The sequence below is a fragment of the Martes martes genome (genome assembly GCF_963455335.1).
Source record: "Martes martes genome assembly, chromosome: 13".
In the NCBI taxonomy this organism is placed as follows: Eukaryota; Metazoa; Chordata; class Mammalia; order Carnivora; family Mustelidae; genus Martes; species Martes martes.
This window is the reverse complement of record NC_137901.1, coordinates 13,598,960-13,617,277: the sequence shown is the minus strand read 5'-3', so window position 1 is coordinate 13,617,277 and position 18,318 is coordinate 13,598,960. Positions and strand designations below refer to the sequence as shown.

The 18,318-nt window shown below is 45.2% G+C and overlaps 1 protein-coding gene across 1 annotated transcript in view; it reads left to right on the top strand.

Annotated features, from left to right (window-relative positions):
* The window catches only part of PHLPP1 (PH domain and leucine rich repeat protein phosphatase 1), a 209,011-nt gene that overhangs the window by 172,199 nt on the left and 18,494 nt on the right, over positions 1-18,318 (top strand). Inside the window, exons 11-12 of the mRNA XM_080821150.1 lie at positions 7,649-7,849; positions 11,031-11,193. Of these exons, the coding sequence (XP_080677276.1) occupies positions 7,649-7,849; positions 11,031-11,193 (364 nt within the window). The remainder of the gene's footprint in view (positions 1-7,648; positions 7,850-11,030; positions 11,194-18,318) is intronic.

Here is an 18,318-nt window from a genome sequence, read left to right as displayed (position 1 = left end):
AAACTGACAGTTGTAGGAACAGACCAATCCAGAAAACGTGAACTTCAAAATGTGAAAGAGGGTTTTTGAGTGCAGAGTCTCTGTGACAAGCATCCTGCAGGTGAGTTCGGTTGTGTTTTGTTCTCACTTGCATGGTGCAAGGCAACAGCTTGCTGACCCAGGACGTTGAAGTCACTGAGCCGGGTGCCCCAGGGCATTGAAAGTGACGTCGGTATTCCCCTCAAGGGGCTCGCAGTCTAATGCAGACTTTAAGATAACTACACAACAAACCAGAATAAAAAGTGGGTTTTAGAGGGCAAAAGGGGAAACGACTTGTTGGTTTTGGTTTAGGCTCCCTGCCTGAAGCACAGCCCTTTGCTGTTGGTAATACGGAGCTGTTTGTTGGGTAAACAGTTTCAGGCAGTAATGAAACTTCCTTCAGTCCTCCTTCCATTCAGTTAGCCCCAAAACACAAATCTTTTAAAAATATATAGGCGCTCCTTGTTTCAAGAATTTCTTTTGTGGTAATAAATTACCGTGGCCAGTTCTTTCTTTGGTTATGTAACTGAGGAGAGGGCCTGAACACAGGTCTCCTAAGTTATAAATGGTTTAGTCGTGCTCTAAGCGGAGCTTGTGCTTGCAAGCTGGAAGGGGACTGTCAGAAAAACATGAGTCATTAGACACAGACCAAAAGACTGAACTTTGACTCTCTTCCTTGTGAGTTTTTCTTTAGCTCTGAATCTTGCCTGCTAAACCCAGTGTCATGGTTTTAATTACATGATGTTGTCTGTTAAGCATTCCAGCCTTAGGCTTGTGTATGTTAATCTTCCTTACCTGGTGGTAGAAGGTATTTGGTAACCAAAGGAGAGAAGGGAACCTGCCTTAAATCAGATGACTTTCAGGAGTATCTTACTCTTCCTAGAAAACTGGAGACCAATTTTATTAAGATTCTTAGGGCTTGAACCGGCAATGTTAGCTTATAAGTTTACTCTCTGGCTTCATCTTGGAGTTTTATTTTGACGTGCTTTTCACTGGCAGCTCAAAAACCGGAGACAGATGTGAGATGTGATGGACCGTGTGTTGCCGACAAGTTGGCTGTGATTTTGTGTCTTATGACGAGGGCGGGATTTGGTTCTCTGGGGTGAACTGGCAGTACTCCAATCTAGATCTCACTGTCCCGGTCGCTCATCTTACCTCGTTTTGCTCAGAGCTAAAGATCTCCTTGATGGAAGCCCCCAGGAGTTTCAGATAATTAGTTTTTATCAACAGATGGACAGACAGGGTGGGGTGGATAGTCACCGGGGGTCCCCGGAGCTCACGGATGAGGTACGGCCACCCTTCTCTTCATGAAATCTCGGTGAGGACCCCCTCCCAGGCTGTCTCACAGCAGCCCGCTCGTCGGATGGTGGGGGAGCTGCTTCTCTGGGAGGCCGGTCTAATCACAGATCCGCAGCTGACCCTTTAAAAGAGAGTCGTGGATTCCTGTTGGTGATGGACGTTAGGGTCTGTTTTCATCCCTGGTTAGAGCAATAGAAGGTGCTTTCGGGGGTGGGAGTGGGGAGAGTGTATGTGCGAGTGAAATACATGGTAATTATTAAATATCCCCTGAGTATTAGTCACATTACAGACTGTAAGTTTTAGTGACTCAGGACATGTGTAAATATCAAGGGGACTAAACAGGAACAGAATTTGGAGAGCGTGATCAATTGACCGTGACAACTGGTGCCTTTTGGCAAAGACAGATATTTCTGGCATTTTTAAGAGCTAAGTTGCCTACACTATTTTGTTTAAGTGAAGAGAGCTAACTTTCGAAGTTCTGATATTTTGAGAATAAAATTACAGTGTTTCTCCAAGTTTGTCTTCGGAATGCCCTGGGGTATGTATTAAAGATGCGGAGATCTGGCCCTTATCTCTGTTCTGCTGACTCAGCATGGTCGCTCATCAGAATCCTTAATTCCACAGAATTCTGAAGCCTTACCCTGACCTACTTAATAAGAGTATCTGGGAGTTGAATTTGAGAATCATGTACCTTCTGATAGGAGGGCACAGTATCACTGCTCTGTATTTTTGCCAAAAATGCACCACATTATTCTAATGATAAAGCATCAGATAAATCTAAATTGAGAGATATTCTACTAAATAATGGTCTAGTACTTTTCAAAAGTGTTAAAGTTGTTTAAGACAAAGAAGACTGACTAAAGGAGGCTAAGGAGGCACGATGACAAAACGTAACGTGGGATTCTGGATTGGATCCTGGACCAGATAGAGGAGGACATCAGTGGGATAATAGATGAAATTGGTATAAGGTCCATAGATAAATGTGTAGTATTGCATAAATGTTAAATTAATTCTTAATTGTACTTAATTTTTAAAACTAATTCTTTTTGTGTTCTTATTCAACAATTCTTTCATGTGTATAATTTTTGTTCCTTTACCTGGTAGCCATGTAGCCAGGCAGATTTTCATACCTTCCAAATAATAATTCTGTTAGACCGTATGCACTTTTTCTTCAGTTGGAATCCCCACTATTAGGTGGTGTTGCTAGGCAGTTAATAATTGTGGCTCTTTTTTCAAATGGATTAGTGGGGTATAACGTTAATTTAGTGGGTTTCTACCAGCACTTGAAAAAATTAAGTAGGTTAGAAAATATTGTTAGAGTTAGGTTAAGTCGTGATTGTGAAACTTTTTTTTTTTTTTTTTACTTTTTAAAAAAGATTTTATTTATTTTAAAAAGATTTTATTTATTTCAGAGAGAGAACAGAAGCAGAAGTGGCAGAGAGAGAGAGAATCTCAAGCAGACTGGGCTGAGAGCAGAGCCTAACATGGAGCTCAATCTCACGACCCTGAGATCATGACCTGAGCCGAAACCAAGAGTCATGTGTTTAACCAGCTGTGCCACCCAGGCAACCCTAGACTTTATTTATTGATTTATTTGTTTGTTTATTTTAGAGATAGAGAGCAAGCCGAGGGGTGGGGGGAGGAACAGAGGGAAAGGGACAAGCAGACTCTGGGCTGAGTGCAGAGCCCAACGCAGGGCTCCGTCCCACGACTCTGAGTTCATGACCTTGGCCAAAATCAAGAATCAGATGCCTAACCAACTGAGCCACCCGGTGCTTCCGTGAAACTTTTACTTATGCATGTATATGTTGCAGCTGGACTGGGTGGTCTTGTACAGTGTAGTTTGTACTCTTGGTTACTATCAAATGTTTGAAAGCCCTTCCCTTATGAGCTGTCAGCCTTGTGAAGACAGATGAAATTGTTTAAAGTGTTGTTCTATACAGACAGATGATAAGGAGTTGAGAGTGTTTCGCAGTTCTGGAACATTGGAAGCCAGAAATCAAGGCTTTGTCTCAAAGTAGAAGAGTTTTGCTGGGCTTGGAATCTTAACATTTTGCGTTTTTAATAGGATACAAGTCCCAGTACTGATCTCTAGAAAAATTATTAAAATGCAGAATGCCGGGGCGCCTGGGTGGCCCAGTCTGTTGAGCATCCAACTCTTGGTTTTGGCTCAGGTCATGACCTCAGGATTGTGAGATCGAGCCCTGCGTTGGGCTACACTCAGCCCAGAGTCTGCTTGAGATTCTCTCTCCCTCTCCCTCTGACGCTCCCTCTGCTTGCTCACACACTCTCTTTCTCTCTCTCTAAAATAAGTAATTTTTTTTTTAAATGCAGAATGCCCGGTATACCTACAAATAGGTAAATCTGTTTTGATACCAAATCCTGTGCTTTGTTTCAGTGACAGAATTCAGCTGTAAAATTGAAGAGTGTGGTGGAAATTACTAAAAAGCAAACAAATAAAAACAAAACAAAACAAAAAAACCTAGATGAGCCAGAGCAGATGGACAGAATGTGCCAAGGAAGAACAGAGCAGTTGCTCAAGAAGCAGGAAGTGGATTTGTCTCCCTGCTGTTGTGGGCAATTTTCCAAATGCTTTAGGGCAGGAGCTGTACATGAGTTTTTTCTCTGCAAGTTTTGTACTTTCTGCTATGAAAAGTTTTTGAGTCCTAAGTTTTCTTAAGAATGGAGGTGAAAGTACTGTGCACATGTGGTCCTCACACCACCCAGCAGGTGCCCCGCTTGACCTCCAGCATTTCTGGAGAGAAGGGCCTATGAGATTGTCCTCAGGAAAATATTTTAATACTACTGTTTTTTAACATTTGAATTTTGGAAAGATGTGTTAGGGACTCATGGACTCTTAAGATTAATGAGGTCTGGGTTTTATTTCTGGCTCTGTCATTAATTACAATTTAATAATTGCCAAGTAAGTTGACTTTTCTCGCCTTGCATTTCTGTCTTTGGTGAAATAAGAGGGGGCATGTGATGGTGGGAGACGTGAATGAAATAGAAAATAGGGAAGAGCTGTGGTCTCTACATAGCACCTTACAGATGAGTAGAAAGCAGTCATATGCTACTGCTTTTTTCTATTTAGCAGAGGAGGGTTGCCTAGTGAAGAGGATTATATGGATGAAACATTTCTTGGCACATGAACCGGTCTTTTATCTGTTAAACAGTTATCACAAAAATCTAGAAGGCAGTGGCTCAAGGAGGTTATCACATCATCTGAGTTGAGACCAAACTCAGTGCTTTAGGAATTTTTTGGAGGTTTTGAAAGCAGGGAGTGGGGTTATATATCCTGTTCTTGAGTTAAACTGTTAACCGAACTGGAGAAATTTTGGAAAATTAAAGTAGTTGCTCCTTCTGGTGGAAATGCAGCACCTAGACCATTAGGCCAGTCCAGTTTGTCTCCTGCTGAAACACTGTGAGATTGGGGGACAAATGTTTCTATTTTTAAGAAGACGGTCTTTGAATTGAATTTTCCAGAGACCATTATAATCAAAACTCTTCACGCAATTTTCTGCTCTCTGACCGCTAACTAACAAGATGATTCAGTCAGGCCCTTTCAGTTCAAATCAGATCCTCTGGAACCAGCCCATGTAGTTTCAACTTAGTTTCATTTCCTGGAGGGTTAAGATGTGGGATTTTTTTTTTCCTCCTCTTAATTTCCCACTCCTCCAGTGCAGCAAATTTCAACAAGATGAGAGGACAAGTCTCTCTGGAAATCACTTTCTTGCCTTCATTCAGAGGTCGTGAGGGGTTTTCAAAGTCCCTTTGGCAGCTTTCTAGGTGAGCATTCACCGGTCAGTCTTTTTTCCTTTCAAAACAACATTACCTCCTTTTCTGGCCTGAAAATAGGCTAACGTTCATGACTTCTCTCTTCTCGTGTCCGGAACTATATATTGCCTACACAATTGTGTTTTAATGAGATTGTCATATAATTTCCCAGCCAACCCCAGCCATGATGTTCGGGGCAGTACATTTTAATTTGTTCTAACCCTTCACCGAAGAAACTCTTACCAGGGTATTTAAGTCAGGTGATATAAGTGGGACCTAATGAAACAGACTCATAAAAATACTTTGAAGAACTATGGTGTTGAAGTTGGTTTCCTTCCTAGTTCAAAACCATTTCAGAAACTGCATGAATGACCTTTATTTTCTTCTGCGGAGCACACACGACTATAATTTCCCATGACTATTTATGGTCTGTACAGCCCTTTCTAACTTCCTTTTTTTTTTTTTTTAAATGTCAACGGAATACGTGTTTCTTTAATGGAAAATGTTCTATTTTGGGGGAGCTGCTTTTCCTTAGACAAGTAGTGGAACTGGTGTGTGTGTGTGAGTTTGTGTGGGGGGTTTGCAGGATTGGGGAGGACTGGTGGATTGAGAGCTCGGCGTGAAAGTCTGGTGATGACTCCCATATAAAAAGCCTTCTTGTTGTCCAAGGCTAAAAATAACTCTACCTCGTATTCCATAGTCTTTTTTTAAGGAAGACTTTGTTCCTTTTTCCTACCATATGGCAAAGTAGTCCTGAATTGGACGCTGGAAGTTTCAACCCCAAGTGGTTGTGAAACCAGAGAAAGGTGGTTCATTAACAGGCTTTTCCAGGTGGGGATCCAAGGTGGCTTTGACCTTGGTAACCACAGTGCAGAGTGTGATGGGCAGACCACTTCTCACGTTCCGGGGGCTGCAGCTTCACAGCGGAGCCCACACGGTGCGGGTCCGTTGCGAGGCTGGAAGGTCCCCTGTGGGACTCAGGAGTCATGCACAGTCCCTGTTCTGTCCGTCCCTTCTCTTCCCGGTGGCTGGAGCCTCATCGAAGCAGGGACTCTGCTTCCATTCTCCAGCTTTGCATTTTATGTTTATCTCTGTTCCACAGTAACTGTGGAAGGATTATGTGATTTTAGTTAGCGAGGGTCTAAAACCATTCTTCACGTTTTAGCTATTTTTCACTCTGTCATCTGGACACCTGGTACCGTCGACACCTTGTTTGTTTATTTTAATGTAAATCTTATTGAAGTGTAATATAAATACAGAAAAGGAGCCAAATCGCCTGTGTAGCACTTGACGAATTACGTGAACATGCTTGTGTAACCAGCACCCAAATCAAGAACCAAAGTATTATTGTATTAGAAAAATTAGAAGCCATCTCCATACTACTTCCCTTCCCTGACTTCTAGTAGCATACATTAGTTGTTCAGGTTCTTTTTTAAAAGATTTATTTATTTATTTATTTTAGAGAGCGAGAGTGTGTGTGTGTGTACGAGGGGAGGGGCAGAGGGAGAGAGAGAAACTCAGGCAGACTCCCCACTGAGCGTGGAGGCCAAATCAGGGCTCTTTCCCATGACCCTGAGATCGTGACCTTGAGCCAAAGTCAAGAGTCGGGCGCTGAACGGACTGAGCCACCCAGACGCTCCCTGCTGTAGTTTTGCCCGACTTTGAATTTGATGATCTTGGACTCGTGCGGTGAGTCCTCTGGAACGGCCCCTTCACCCTCTTCTGTCCGGCATCATCGCCCTGTTCGTGGGAGCGGTCGCCCTGCCGCTTCTCACTGCCGTGTCGTATCCCGTCGTTTCAGTACAGAGCAGAGTGTGGCCTGTGGTTGTGAATGCAGGTCAGTCCGATGTGGTTGGACACCATACTGGAAAGGACGATAGTCACTGTGTGCTTTTGTTGTATTGTGGCCCTCCTGTCTAATTGTTTTATTACTCTAAGGGCTCTTTTATTTAAAAAGAGTGATTGTTTTTTTTTTTATTTAAAAGGTGATTGTTTTCTCTTCCTTAAGGCAGAATAGTAACTTCACCTTATCACCTTCCCTCCCACTCCCTACCAGCTATAAAATTAATTACTTCCTCTCACCTTTGTGCTTCCATAAAAATAGATTTTTATCTTTTTATATTTAACACATATAGTCACCGGGTTCATCGAAGATAGTGAAGTTGTGTATTCGTGTGCCTGTTGGTAAAGCCAGGGCCTACTTTGAAGTGCATGTTTCTTTTTTTTTTTTTTTTTTTTTTAATTTTTTTATTTATTTGTTAGAGAGAGAGCGAGCAAGCACAGGCAGACAGAGTGGTAGGCAGAGGCAGAGGGAGAAGCAGGCTCCCCGCGGAGCAAGGAGCCTGATGTGGTACTCAATCCCAGGACGCTGGGATCATGACCTGAGCCGAAGGCAGCTGCTTAACCAACTGAGCCACCCAGGCGTCCCTGAAGTGCATGTTTCTAAACCCAGTTTCCAGGATGCCCGCTGTCAGTCAGAAAACATCTAGATTTGCGGAGGCTTCTGGGCCAGGCCTCTGGCTTATCAGCGGGATTTTGTTGCATTTTGTCATTGCAGCCTGAGGTTCCTGAACGCATCTGCAAACAAACTGGAAACCCTTCCTCCGGCTACTCTTTCTGAAGAGACGAGCAGCATCTTACAGGAGCTCTATCTGACCAACAACAGCCTCACGGACAAATGCGTGCCCTTGCTGACGGGACACCCCCATCTAAAGATCCTTCACATGGCCTACAACCGGCTGCAGAGTTTCCCAGCAAGGTAAGGAGATCCCGGAGCGACGTTCTCCATTGCAGGCTGAAAATGGACTCATGGATGGAAAGGCGAAAGATAAAATGTTTATTTCCCAGGTCGTGTGAAGCTCGTTCCGCTGCACCTTGTTCACAGCTGTCTTTCATGCAAGCCAAGAGTAACGTTTCCCTAAAGAGGGATGTGGTCGTTTTTCTGATACGAATGTGTCCAAAGCCCCGATCACTACGATGTCACTTGTGATTTTGAAATAAGGCATGTCGCTTCATGGGCGTGTTTTTTCCTTTTGGCTCTTTTTAACCAATTTATTTTTTAAAAATTACCCTAATATGGTGTGGGGGAATTAGAACATAAAGCAGGATGCCTGACGGTTCTTAATCAGCTCCCGGCTTGTATATTTGTGCTGTGGTGTAAAAAGCAGCGGTGGTCTGTGCAACCACAGACGCCCTGTGGCATTATAAATAATTTATGGCTCTCAGAATATTCCAGTTTTAATTCTGTTGTAATGTGAACTTCTAATTTGGGGGAGCAGCGGCGTTGCGTCTAACTTTGACTAAATCCCCACACTGAGCCGGGAAGGGATTTACTCCGCTTTCCGCGTCATTGGCATTTGTCCATCTGACAAGTCAGGACTTGGGACACACACCCACACATCAAAGAAGCAAACGCTAACCTCTCTGGTGTTCTGCTGCTAACTACAGAGCAGCCCTGGGACAAAGCAAAACATTGGCACAGCTTCCTTCCACTGCCATCAAGGCTGCGAATCTATTGAAACCTTACTCTGCATTGCAAATATGCATTGACCTCCAGTACTGCTCTGTTTCGTTGTTATTATATATCTTTATTTTCTTTACTTTTCCCTCTCATTTGATGTTAATGATTAAGCCTTTTTTCTTCTGTGTACTTTACTTCTATGTACTTTTACTGTGTACATAGTATTTTACTCTGGAATGAGGAGATGATTTTTTTTTTTGAAGATTTTATTTATTTGACAGAGAGAGAGATCACAAGTAGGCAGAGAGGCAGGCAGAGAGAGAGGGGGAAGCAGGCTCCCTGCTGAGCAGAGAGCCTGATGCTGGGCTCCATCCCAGGACCCTGAGACCATGACCCGAGCCAAAGGCAGATGCTTAACCCACTGAGCCACCCAGGCGCCCCGAGGAGATGATATTTTTTGAAGGAATACATGGTCATCACATAACAATTATATCTCCGAAAGGACTCATGGTCCTATTTGAGACGGTGAACAAGCCCTGCGTGGGAAATGATCATCAACTCAAATTTTGATGCCATGACCCATGCCAGTTAGAATCAGCCTAAATACAGAGAATTTTTTTGTGCACCTCATAAAAATCCATTCTGCTGTAATTTCAGTCTCCCTGGGGATTGTGATGTGGCTCAGGAACTCCCCTAAGGACCCCGAGTTCCTTAAGAGTCAGAGCTGTGATTGGTCCCCATCAGGCCCACGTCTCCGGTGAGGGCCGGGCACCCCGCAGATGGCTGCCAAACTAAGAACACGCTCCAGCGGTCCGGCCCTTTGAGTGCCTTCTTTGTGTGTTCACGGATGGAAACTTCTTTCACTTTTTCTCTCTTGGGCCTGATTTCTATACTTTCAGTCATTTTCATGCCCCATTATTCATTGATTTCTCTATATTTCTTTCCAAAAAGGAATAGTCTCCCAGATTCAGGCAGTGCGAGCTGGATTCCATCAGTGTCCACGTGTGCAGTGTCCATAGCACACCCGACGCTGTGTCGGCTGCTTGGGATATCCAAGGACCCGATGTCGTCAGATAAAAACTTAGTTCTTACTGTATCTCCGGCATATATTTATTATCAAGATAAGCACATAAGATAGCCTTTATATTTGCGAGATGACAGGAAGAAAAGTAATAAAAGGATTTCTTGCTCAATTTTTTTTAAAGATTTTATTTATTTACCTGACAGAGATAACAAGTAGGCAGAGAGGCAGACAGAGAGAGAGGAAGGGAAGCAGGCTCCCCGCTGAGCAGAGAGCCCAACGCGGGGCTCGATCCCAGGACCCTGAGACCATGACCCGAGCCGAAGGCAGAGGCCCTAACCCACTGAGCCACCCAGGTGCCCCTCTTGCTCAATTTTTTAAAGGTTTATTAGGACACTTGCAACCGTAATGAACAGAGGAGGTATCGACAGTCATAAACTAAATGATTCAGGTTGTAAGTCTAAGTTACAGTCACTTGGAATCCTATGGTTTTTGAGATCCAGCACCACCAGTGATAGAAAGAGTCAGAGGGGTGGTAGATGCTGTTATAGGATTGCAGGGGTAGAAGGTTATTTCCTCCAGATTTACAGAAAAGGCAAGAAACCCTAACTGAAATTTTCTTCATTCAGTTACTATAATTATTATTACGATGATGATCAACTATTAGATTAAGGTTGAACGATACAAGACATTCTTAAACAAAAGTGTTTGATACATTAGGGCATGTTATTAAAGTGAGGTAGAGAGAGTCTGCTTTTGTAGATGTTTAATGGGAGGTGGGAAAAATTTCTTTTGGGAGTGGCTTGAACTTGGGCACCACCAGAAGGTCAAGAAAGGATCCAGATGATATTCCTCACTATCCTACCATCACGAATGATGTCGGAGGAATTTGGGGAGTAGGGTTTTAGAAGAGAGCACACCTTGATGTGATCTAGAGCCCCGTTCTCCTCTACACCCCCTGGAGTTCTCAGTGCCAGTACAAAGAAATCCTTCTCAGTCTGAGTTCTTTTAAAGCACTTACACTGGCTTTTGACCCACCTGAGTAGGATTTTTATTGGAGTTTAGGCTAAGCTAAGTAGCATAGTGATTACTGCTGGGATACCTTAATTCACACACACAGTTTTAAAGGAAAGGGACACCATTTTCCTGTTTTGGTTTCATTTGAAGAGTTGAAGTTAGTAGTTTCTGTTCTGGAGTACAAAAGGAGGTATTAAAGTACTTCGACATTCAGAAACAGTAGTGAAAGATGGCCCTGTTTGTTAAAATGGCTATTACAAGGGGATCTCTTTTTTTGTAATTCCGGTATCATTAACACAGTGTATGTTATACACGTCGTCCTTTAAAGAATCTTCAGACTCATGGTAAATTCCCTTTTTATTCTCATATGTATTATTTTTTTCTTAAATTGCCTTATGATTCTTTTTTGGCCCCCTCCCGCTTGGATTTTCTCTTTTTTAGTAAAATGGCGAAGCTGGAGGAGCTTGAAGAAATCGACATCAGTGGGAATAAGCTGAAAGCGATCCCGACGACCATCATGAATTGCCGGCGCCTGCACACCATGATTGCCCATTCGAACTGCATCGAAGTCTTTCCTGAGGTGATGCAGCTCCCAGAAATCAAGGTATGTGGGCTGATCCCGTAACTCCCAGCTGCGGGTCAGGAAAGAGCTATTTCCTGCAGTTCATCAGTCCGGAATGTTTGCACCTTTGTTAGATTGAAGGCTCAGTCCTCCTTGCCCCACCCTCCTAACTCCTGGGCTTCCCTGTTGAATCAACAAGGGAGAGGAAAAAAAAAAAAAAAGAATGATTAGGAATTGGGAAAATTCTATCTTGGGCTCTGTCCGCACTCGCTGTGTGAATTAAGGCTAACCGTAGAGTCACCTAACTCTTTCCCATCTGTCTAACAATACTGTCCTCCTCCTTTCCAGGGTGGTTATGAGGCTTGAAGAGTTTGTCACTCAAATTCTGACCGCAGTTTGAAAAAGTGAACAGTAGCACTTGCACACGTGGGCCCAGACTCCCCCCAATTAAGTAGCACCCAACACCACGGCACCCGGTCAGTAATAAGTCCCCACACAGATATGGCATCAGTACTGCCACCAAATGCTCCTTTCAAGTTAGTGAGATCAGCAGAACAAATGGTGTTCCCGTTTGATATCGGGGTGCTGAATAATGAAGGGATTCGTGTACCCGAAGACAGCAGATTGGGGGCAGAGGCAGTCAGCAGTTCCTGACTCCTCACTGGGGTAAATCATAGGGTGAAACCAGGGCACCAGAATGAAAGCCGTCTGACAACTTCTTATGCGTGTTTTTTTGGCACAAAAGTAAGAAGTTCTTTACATAGCATGGATTTTTTTCATTTGCATCTTAGTATTTTTGATCATCGGTTTCGTGCTTAATGAAACATAACTCAGTGGTTCTAGACCTGGAGCACATTGTAATCTAAAAAGGAGCAGAAGGCATCCTACTCGGCCACTCTTCGTTTTTCAGGGACTTTCTGATAGGAGCTTTGTGTATCAGATTGAAGAAAGTGTGTAGACGTTGGAAGACACTTGAGCACCTGTAATCTTTCATCATAGCCACTTTTGCACCTTTGTGTGGTCGCGGTGTGCACGTGCCATTTCCTAAGTGTGTGCACGTGTGTGCCGTAGCCGGCGATGTGTTTGCCGCGAGTGCACTGTCGTGTGCTACACCGCAGGCGGTGCCGAGCTTGGGTGATAAGCCAGCAGCCAGGGTCTGCTTTTACTGCCCACGTCGTGCCTTCCACGCTGGCGGGGAGGCGGGGCTCTGAAGGGAGACGGACCCAGAGCTGGACCCCAGCTGCGGGTTCCTGAGCGGTTCCGAGAGGGCAAGCGTGGGAGGATGACAGGGAGGAGTGCGTGTGCACGTTCGCAGTGGCAGTGGCCGTGGCCGTAGCGAGAACTCCGGGAAGGTTCGCTGTGATTCCTGCGGCCCTGGATGTGGTCCAGCTGCGGTGCTGATTATACAGAGCAACGGTCCCGGCTGCTGGGCAGCAAAATACGGGAATCTGTTACTGACACAAACACGTCGTTGCCTCCAGCACCAGCCTGGCAGCTAAGCTCCCCAGGGCTCCCGTGCTGCCCTGTGCAGGGCCCGGGGGCCGCTCTGTGCTCTTTTCTGCGCGGGCCTGTCCCACGGACCTCCGAGTGTGGTCCCCGGTGGGACCCAGGGCAAGAAGGGAAGAGTCTCCGGCCAACCTCCCGTTGGCTGGTTGTCCTTTCTGCTTCTGGCTTTTGATGTTCTGTAACTCTAAATTGTGGATTAGGATTTTTTTTTTTTAAAGTATCTGGTTTAAAAGTACAGATACAGGTAGACATTTAAACTTTTCAGGTTTTTTTTTTTTAAGATTTTATTTATTTATTTGACAGAGAGAGAGAGAGATCACAAGTAGGCAGAGGGGTGGGGAGGAAGCAGGCTCCCTGCTGAGCAGAGAGCCCGATGTGGGGGCTCGATCCCAGGACCCTGAGATCATGACCTGAGTTGAAGGCAGAGGCTTAACCCACTGAGCCACCCAGGCGCCCCTAAACTTTTCAGGTTTTGACTAGAGTTTGCAAAATCTGACTCTTGCTCTGTGAAAATGAATTCTCTCCTAGACTCTTCTTGGCTTCCTGGATTCTAAAGTTGGTGCCTTCTATTTCTGTTGAATGTCTCCCCTGTTGACTTCTGTCCGCATCTGACTACAGCTCCTTTAAAAGTTTTACTTCGGGTACTACTTTTTTTTAAAGATTTTATTTATTTATTTGACAGACAGAAATCACAAGTAGGCGGAGAGAGGGAAGCAAACTCCCTGCTGAGCAGAGAGCCCGATGTGGGGCTCGATCCCAGGACCCTGAGATCATGACCTGAGCCAAAGGCACAGGCTTAACCCACTGAGCCACCCAGGTGCCCCTGGTATTGCTTTTTAAATGGTTTTCTTTCTTTTGGTCTTTGATTTTTCGTGTTGTCCCATCTATTATATCTTAGCAGTTTCTGTGTGTTAGTAATGTCCTGTCTTTTTTTTTTTTTGTAATTTTATTAATTTATGCGTCAGAGAGCATGCACAAGTGGGGAGAGGGGCAGGCAGAGGGAGAAGCAGGCTCCCTACTGAGCAGAGAGCCCGATGTGGGGCTCGATCCCAGGACCCGGAGATCATGACCTGAGCCGAGGGCAGATGCTTAACCATACTGAGCCACCCTGGTGCCCCATGTCCCGTCTTTCTGATCTAGCTCTTCCATTACCAGTAGAGAGAGTTTGTTTTAGGGGGCTTTCTTTGGGGTGGGAGTGGTGACAAGCTGTATCAAGGATCCTTTACATACAGAAGCAAACATTTTGCAGCCCTGGGCAGATAGTGTTCATAAAGTAGTAGCTCTGTTGTTTTAGAACTGAACAAGTATGTCAGTGTTCTGACGTATGGCAATATTTTAAATTGCAGTGTAAGTATTTACATACATTTAAACCACCCGAAAGAAAATTCTTGGTAAAAAGACTTGCTGTATCTCAAGTGATAAAATACCTATGAGCATCCTCACTGCGAACCGAGCTCTAAATGAGCATGTTTTTAATGTCCTAAGTTGAACTACTGAGCCTATACTAAAATTTTATTATTGAGTTGATAAGCCTAGAGTATATTCCTACTGCTGGTTGAAAATAAAGTGAAGTAATCTTGAAGTAGTTCATAAGAGGTATGACGATCATTGCAATTATAAAAGCTGAGCAGGGAACATGATTTAAAGAGGGAGAGGCCCTAGTATTTTTAACTAGCTTGTTCTCTCCAAGTGGCCTCATCTTTTAAGACTTTAAAGGAAAGTGCTTATTCATAGCTTTCTTACCAAAGCTTCAAAGCCAGTTATTACTTGAAAGGGTAAACAAGTTCCCCTACTAAAACACATGTGCTAAAATATATTTTTTAACTTGAAAAATTAAAAGCCATTATTCATGTACCCCTAAAACAGAAACCATATGCACCTTCTCATCTCGGGTAAAATTTAGATCTGGCCTTTTCTCACTGTGGTACTTCCAGTGAGATCTGCTCATCCTCAGGAATCGATTTCTGTACCTGGGCAGGAAGGTCATATAAGTTATTAGTAGGAAAACGTATATTTTCAGAATTTTCCGGTGAGCCCAAGTGGACCCAAAGTCAGAGTACTTTTGTTCCTTGGTTTTACTGTCCTCACCTTTGTTTAGCATTTTCAAATGAATCTTCTCTACCTCCAGTCCGGAATTCTCAGAGCAGGTTGTATTCTCTCCTGGTTCTACAATACAGGCTTCCCTCTGGACACAGATCAATCAGCTCTCAGTGAGCTAGAGAAGAAGACATGATCCCGGAGTCACCATATAACTCAGACTTGGCTTGACTGGTCCTGGGCTGAAGTTCACATTTTGGCGACTCATAATGAATCCAAATAGCAAAAGTGACCATGAATCTGGCACTCGGTTTCCTAAGATATTAGTTGAGTAACTTCCAATTAGGGACTTACTCTAACCTCTTTTGAAGTGTGGTGTAAGTAGATAAATGGATGACACACATGGTGAATGAAATTTGTCGTTTTGACACCGTATCAGCAACTTCTGTTTTAAATTAGCATGTTCCTGTGGCATCTTGAATTTAATTACTGGATGATCAAGATTTCTTTAAATGTTTTAAATCTTCAGAAGATTATTTTCATGTTGTACTAGGCAGTCAACAACTTAGATAAGGTGAGTGAACTCATCTCTAGGATCTGTGTTATTTTCACCGGGACATGAAGCATGAGGTCTGTTTAATATGCCACACTGGAGAACAAAGGTTGCAGAAGTTGACTGTCCCTTGGAGTCAAACTGAGATGAGACAGAGAGATCCCGCTTGGTGATAAAGACACAAAGAACATGGGGAAATGGCCGGTCAGAGGATGAAAGAAAAGGGATTAATTCTTCCAAAAGTAGGATAATGCAAATGAGGACAGATAGGGACCAGGTAGAGGTGAGCTGGGTAGAGTGGCTGACCTCACAGACCTGAAAGGTCATCGAGGCATTTACCTTGCGTATCTGAAAGCCGGAAACCTTCTGGTCCTGGAATCTGGGTCAGTAATAATTATTTAGGAGATTTCCTATCATTACCTTTAACTTTGATTCCTCACCAAAGTCCCATCCTGGAAAGCCCTCTCGGAGGTCTCAGTAGGGGCCCCTTTGCTGTGCACACTTGCGCCTGTGTTGATCCCCAGCGGGAGTAGGATGTTTATTCTCTCTGGCCTGGGAGTTCCCGGGGAGAGGGGGCTGGGCTGCCGTCTCTGCGGATCCCTGATGTCTGGCTTATCTTCTGCCGCTTCGTAGGCGCCAAATCAATGTTCCTTTGGATGACTTCTTACGTTTATTTGCTTCTTAATGAATTCATAATGAAAATCAGTGAAACTGTTCGGAGAAAAATCACAGTATTTGTAATAGAGGAGGCGGCTTTATGTAAGATTAAAGGTCTTTTGCAACTCCCTGATGAAAGGTGGGGCAGTTTAAACAATGTACATGTCTGAATAATGACAGAAATAATCACAGCAGCAGCTTTCGCCCTGTGAGGGCAAGGGAGTGCAGAGGTGATTGGGAGCCCCCCCCCCAGCACCTGTCAGAGCTGTGGGGCAGCGTGGCCGGGGTGGCAGGTGGCGGGCGGCGGGCTGGCTGTGCTCCGGAGCGAGGAGCAAGCGGCTGCGGTCGCGCCGAACCAGGAGATGAAACTGGTGCGTGCGGGCCGCACAGGCGGTGACCGGGCAGGTACTACAGCACACACTGCTGTGAAAACGGATACGCCGGGGGTGCCTGGGTGCTCAGTCGGTTAAGCGTCCGACCCTTGGTTTCAGCTCAGGTCAGGATCTCCGGGTCCCAGGATTGAGTCCCAGTTCGGGGTCGTGCTCGGTGTGGAGTCTGCTTGTGATTCTCTGTCCCTCTGCCCCTCCCACTCGTGCTCGCTCTCTGTAGGACATAAATCTTCTTTAAAAATTGATATGCCGGATGCCTGGGTGCCTCAGTTGGCCGAGTGGCTGCCTTCAGCTCAGGTCATGATCCCATAGCCTGGGATCGAGCCCCGCATCGGGCCCGCTGCTCAGCAGGGAGCCGGCTTCTCCGTCTGCCTCTGCCATGCCCCCTGCTTGTGTTCACTTGCACGCTCTCTCTGTCAAATAAATAAAATCTTCTAAAAAAAAGACATGCCTATGTCTTTAGTAATGCTTTGTGAGGAAAACATAATAAAGATATTGGAACTTTGTTGATAATTATACTTAAATGATAAGTCAGGTCAGTTCTCTTAAAGACGCACTGGTTATTTTCCTGTGCTCTTAGCTAAACGTGGATTAGCAGTAATTTTCCTCTAAGTCATGAGTTCCTCCAGCTATGACTTATCTCACTTTTTCTGAGGATTGGATGATTCTGTTTTGAGTATTCTTTCCAGAATTTTGTGTGATAGCCAAGTAATTTCTGTAAGCGATGTCCGAGAATAGGCCTGAGAGAGGGAAAGGTAACTTTCTGTTAGTCATGTGGTAGGCAGACGTAACATTCTACTTAACAACGTATTTTCAAGAAAGTTTTAATGCATTAAACGATATAGAAATATACGTAAATAACATAGACTATGCAAAAACTGTGTTTTTCTCCAGTCTCAACCCCCAACTTTCTATTTTCCCAGCCGTAGCCATTACACTCACTCAACCAACAAGTGTTTGTTGAGAACTGTTAAAAGAATAGGAAATAGTCCTCGTAAGTAGAGCATTTACTGTTATGTGAATGCCGGTAGGTCAGTGCCGGGTACCAGCGTCCTGTAATTTTTATGAGCAAACCTCCCTCGACGTGCACAACTGTCTGCCACTGAAGAAGGTGTTGCACTGGGCTGTGACTTCCTCGAGACCGAATTTAACCTAAGCACGTGCACCTGAGTTCCCCTCCTGGCCGAATGACCGAGGACCTTCTCAGAAGGCTCGTTCACATATTCCGTTGCACAGAGAGCTCTCCGCCCGTCCCCGGGCAGGGCTGTGTGCCGGCTCCGCGCTCCAAGGCAAGCGTTGCGGGGCATCTGCTCTGCGCGCCGCCCAGCCCTCAGCAGGCGGGAGACGCCGCGGGGCCTGTTCCCGGGACCATCGGCTAATGGAAGGACGACATAAGGGGCATCGGTTGAAACAGGCCCTAGTGGAAGTGGCACTGAGTTGAGACTGAAAAGAACAAGGCAGATTTTGCCAGGTGGGAGGCAGGGGAAGCTCGAAGAGTCCCAGCCCCAGAGCGTAGTTTGTGCAGAGGCACAAGGGAGAAGAGGAGCGCGCGGGAGCTGGGAGTGACTGTGACGGCCGAGCTCCGAGCGCGAGGAAGCTGGTGGCGAACGGTGCGGAGGAAGGGCCTTGTCGGACGCGCGCAGGAGTCTGGTGGCAGATTGGAAGGCGGCGGGGGGCAACTGAAAGACAAGGCGGAGTGTGATCGATGGGATACAGCCCGTCAGAGTCACCCTGACAGCGCCGTGGGGGGCGGGTCAGAGGGAAGCCAGACCGGAGCAGAGGCGGGCTGCGGTCCCAGGCCTCCCCGGAGCGCCCGTGCGGTGGGACAGGGCACAGGAGCTGGTTGCGGTGCAGGAAGGGTCCGGGCGGGGGGTGCGGGGGTCGCCATGCTGATGAGCACCCCTGAGAGGATTATTTATATCACCCGCACTGTCCTTAGAAATAAATACCCTACTGAACTCATCATTTCGTAATTTAAACGATGAGCAGTTAGAACTGCACAACTGTGGAAATTTAAACCATTAG